The 3,345-nt window shown below is 43.2% G+C and overlaps 1 protein-coding gene across 1 annotated transcript; it reads right to left on the bottom strand.

Moving 5' to 3' along the window:
• Positions 1 to 1,653: 1,653 nt before the first annotated feature.
• Positions 1,654 to 2,990, bottom strand: gsx1 (GS homeobox 1). The gene is made up of 2 exons (XM_069892520.1): positions 2,599 to 2,990; positions 1,654 to 1,999 (listed from the first exon to the last, which is right to left on the bottom strand). Exons 1-2 carry the CDS (start codon positions 2,988 to 2,990, stop codon positions 1,654 to 1,656), a joined length of 738 nt encoding a protein of 245 aa, XP_069748621.1.
• Positions 2,991 to 3,345: the final 355 nt, after the last annotated feature.

Raw genomic sequence — 3,345 nt, 5'->3', positions numbered from 1 at the left:
CTTCTCCTCAGAGCAGAGAATCGTTAGAGAAATGTCCGGCGCTCCAGTAAAACAAAACGGGTTGTAGGAGTTTGATTCAAGGGGACGATGTAACCGTTCATGGTTAATAGTTGAATAGAAGCCGCGTCAGGATTTGTTCACTTGGGGAAGATGTTTGGGAAACAATATAGGAATGAAAAGTAATGATACATGATTCACCCAGGGAGCGTAAAAATAAGAATGCAGTAAGCCGCGTTGTCCTTTTTTCGAGACATTTCACCATGGACGCCTTGATTTGTTCTCAAATTACTATTCAATCCCTATCAGGATATTTGTGTCTTATATTCACATCTCTAACATTACTGGTCCGCCATGGGTTCGATGAATACCTTTAGTCTTTCAGTGCCTTCCGATGTACTCAATAAATACAAAAGATATTTCCCTCACTGGTGCTATACACAAAGTCCGTTGTTCAGGTTTACGCAAAGCTGAATGTCTTATTTCAACTAGTCATCAACAGTGAGCGATTCCGTTCTGTAGCATGCACAGCACGGTAGAGAACAGATATGTACGCCTGGAAAACATACACGTGTATATTTTCTTAAAAAGCCACGGATGGAGTGACTAGTTTATCTAAAATAGATTGCGCGATGCGGTCCAATTGCCATTAACAGCCTTGAACCGACTCACAAGTGATGAATGCCATTTAAATTTGGCCCTCTTCCGGAACGGAACAGGTGAATATGTTTTACAGTTGAGATCGAAGGTTTCCACAACTCGTTGATTGTTAATGTGGAACGCATCCTCTCCGTACATTGTATTAGATCGGGAAGTTTAATGTTCAGTAGTAGATATCTGCAAGAATTAAATTCTTTGCGCCGAACAGGTCATGTTGTGCAATGTCTTGTTTTTGGTCCAAAGCAACATTAAATACGTTTTAGAAATGATACATGATTGTCTCGGGTTGCACTTGCTTCTCTAGTAGATAGAATGTACCTCGCATGCAGTTATTATTCCGTGGGCATATAATTCAGTAAATAAACCATCGCTTAGTTTCATAGGTTCACACTTGCATGGTGTACGCTTTTTAATAGACATTTGATTTTTATTGGCTGTACCTGTTTGAGTATTTATCCAACACCATTTGTTTATTTGGAGGAATATTGGGCATAATCTTTGTGTGTGTGTGTGTGTGTGTGTGTGTGTGGAGGGTGCAAACCAGTGTTGGTTTGTGTGCATGCACCCATGGTGTGAATGAGTGTGCCAAAGTTTAAATTTATTTAAATTTAGTCACTGAAAATAATCATAAGGCCTAAAATCCAAATGACTAAGAAAAAAAAATCTTTATTTGCCATAAATAAATAAATAAATATTGTGAAATACATACAAACCAACCAAATACGCAACCACAACTCTCTTTTTTAAAGAAGTCATGGTCAGAGATGAGCAATTTATACATGTCATTACATATCACAATTTTTTGCTCGGACAGACCGTATTCTACAGAGTCCTTGGTGGGTTCACTTGGTAACACTCGGATCTGATTAACCAACCGCTGTCTGCTGGGGATATATTTACATATTTGTTTTTTAAAAAAAAACATATCAAAGGTTTATTTTAATACAAGACGGATAGTTGATCACTCCTGGCTGCATTTTCGATTCAAGCTGGTTCTCAAGGGGTGACTGACAAGTCTCTGTCGTCTTTTCCCGATGAGGAAGGTGACATGGGCAATCCTTCTTCTTCCCCGGTGCACTTGGCTGATGTCAGGGAGTTGCACTTGCAGTTAGGGTGGGTGCGCTGCCCGCTACTACTTTTGCCCTCCTTTTTGTGCTTGACCCGACGGTTTTGAAACCAGATCTTCACCTGCTTCTCCGACAGGTTCAGGTAAGTAGCGATCTCGATCCTTCGCAGACGGGATAGGTACATATTGGAGGCGAATTCCCTCTCCAGCTCCAGCAACTGAGTGCTCGTGAAGGCCGTGCGCATCCTCTTGCTGCTCTGGAGTTGACTGGAACTGCTCTCAGAAGCTGGAGAACAACAATAAACAATTAGGAAAAAGCAGGTAGTTTGCCTTCATAAAAATACCTGTAGGTTATAGACTTGATCTGGGATCTTCCTGAAACTTGCCAATCGAAGTCCGTCTGTTGAAAAAAGGGACATTCTACCACGATGCACCTTGAATTGTTAATAATTAACGTTGCTACTTTTACAAATAAGGCACAGCAAATAGGTAACCTGCACCCCGTCGCCGGGAAAACGCCCAGGACATGGGAATTATTAAAGCGTGTAGATGAAATGTCATAACCATTTGGAATTTGCCTGGGAAACATTTAGAAGTAGCAATTGCATTCGAAAAGTAACTTAATTTAGAATTAAGCGAAAGGACATTTTTTTGGTGTGCCAGTACACGCGCGCACCGGGCAAACGCGCATTCAGTCCGGATTTCATCACAACGAGTCAAGATAGTTGCTTTGCATCACATTGGATTGAACGATCTAAAAGACCTCAAGGTGTGGATCCATTTAAGTCAGTCGAGCTTTGAATTACAGTAAAACAATGATAAGTACGGAATCATTATGGACGCGGGAAGACATCAATTAGGATGGTTTGGTGTACTCACCGAGGGAGAGACAGTGAAACTGTCCCGGATCTGTCATGGGATACGCCGCCGAATAGATGTTGGGTCCATGATCGACAGTGACTGCGCTGGCTCTGTGATGCCTGCTCAGAGCAGAGTGACAGTACTGTGGGCTGAAGTTGGGGAACTGCGCCTTAAGAAAAGGGATACCAGGTGGTCCGGGATGGAGCTGAGAGGCGGTGACGCAGAGGGGACATACACAGAGCAGGCCCGATTTTCGAGAATGACATGATCCAGCAGAAAGAGCCAGAGAATGAGACGGATGTACAGCATACGGTAATAAAGGTGTATTACTCTCAAACACCCCGGGGGACGCTTTCTCGTTTGAGTCTCTCACAATGAGCGAATCCACAAGGAACGACCTGGGCATGTTCGACAGTAAAGTTCTCCCCTATCTGTTGCAGTTGTGCTGGGAGTGAAAGTTGGTGATAGCCAAGATGTGGTGCTGAAAGTGCGGAACTGGGTCCTTAAATACTTTGGGATTGCGCTTGCCATGTGATGGTCACGCCACAAGCGGCAGAGTGGAACTCAATAGGTTTTTTTGTGGCTTTTCGGTTTAGATTCAATCTGCACGCTTCGCTTTTATTTCACTTGTTAACTAAATGAACTGCATAATGTTCTCTTATTCTTGTCAGCCCCACCCACACGCTCTTTGCCCCCCCCCCCCCCACATCCCTTCGCTTCTGCACTCGCTTTCCCTTTCTGAAATGCAGTGTCCCATAATC

The sequence above is a fragment of the Narcine bancroftii genome, chromosome 7 (genome assembly GCF_036971445.1).
Source record: "Narcine bancroftii isolate sNarBan1 chromosome 7, sNarBan1.hap1, whole genome shotgun sequence".
Classification (NCBI taxonomy): Eukaryota; Metazoa; Chordata; class Chondrichthyes; order Torpediniformes; family Narcinidae; genus Narcine; species Narcine bancroftii.
The sequence above is the reverse complement of the archived record's forward strand: the minus strand, read 5'-3'. Positions and strand labels throughout refer to the sequence as shown.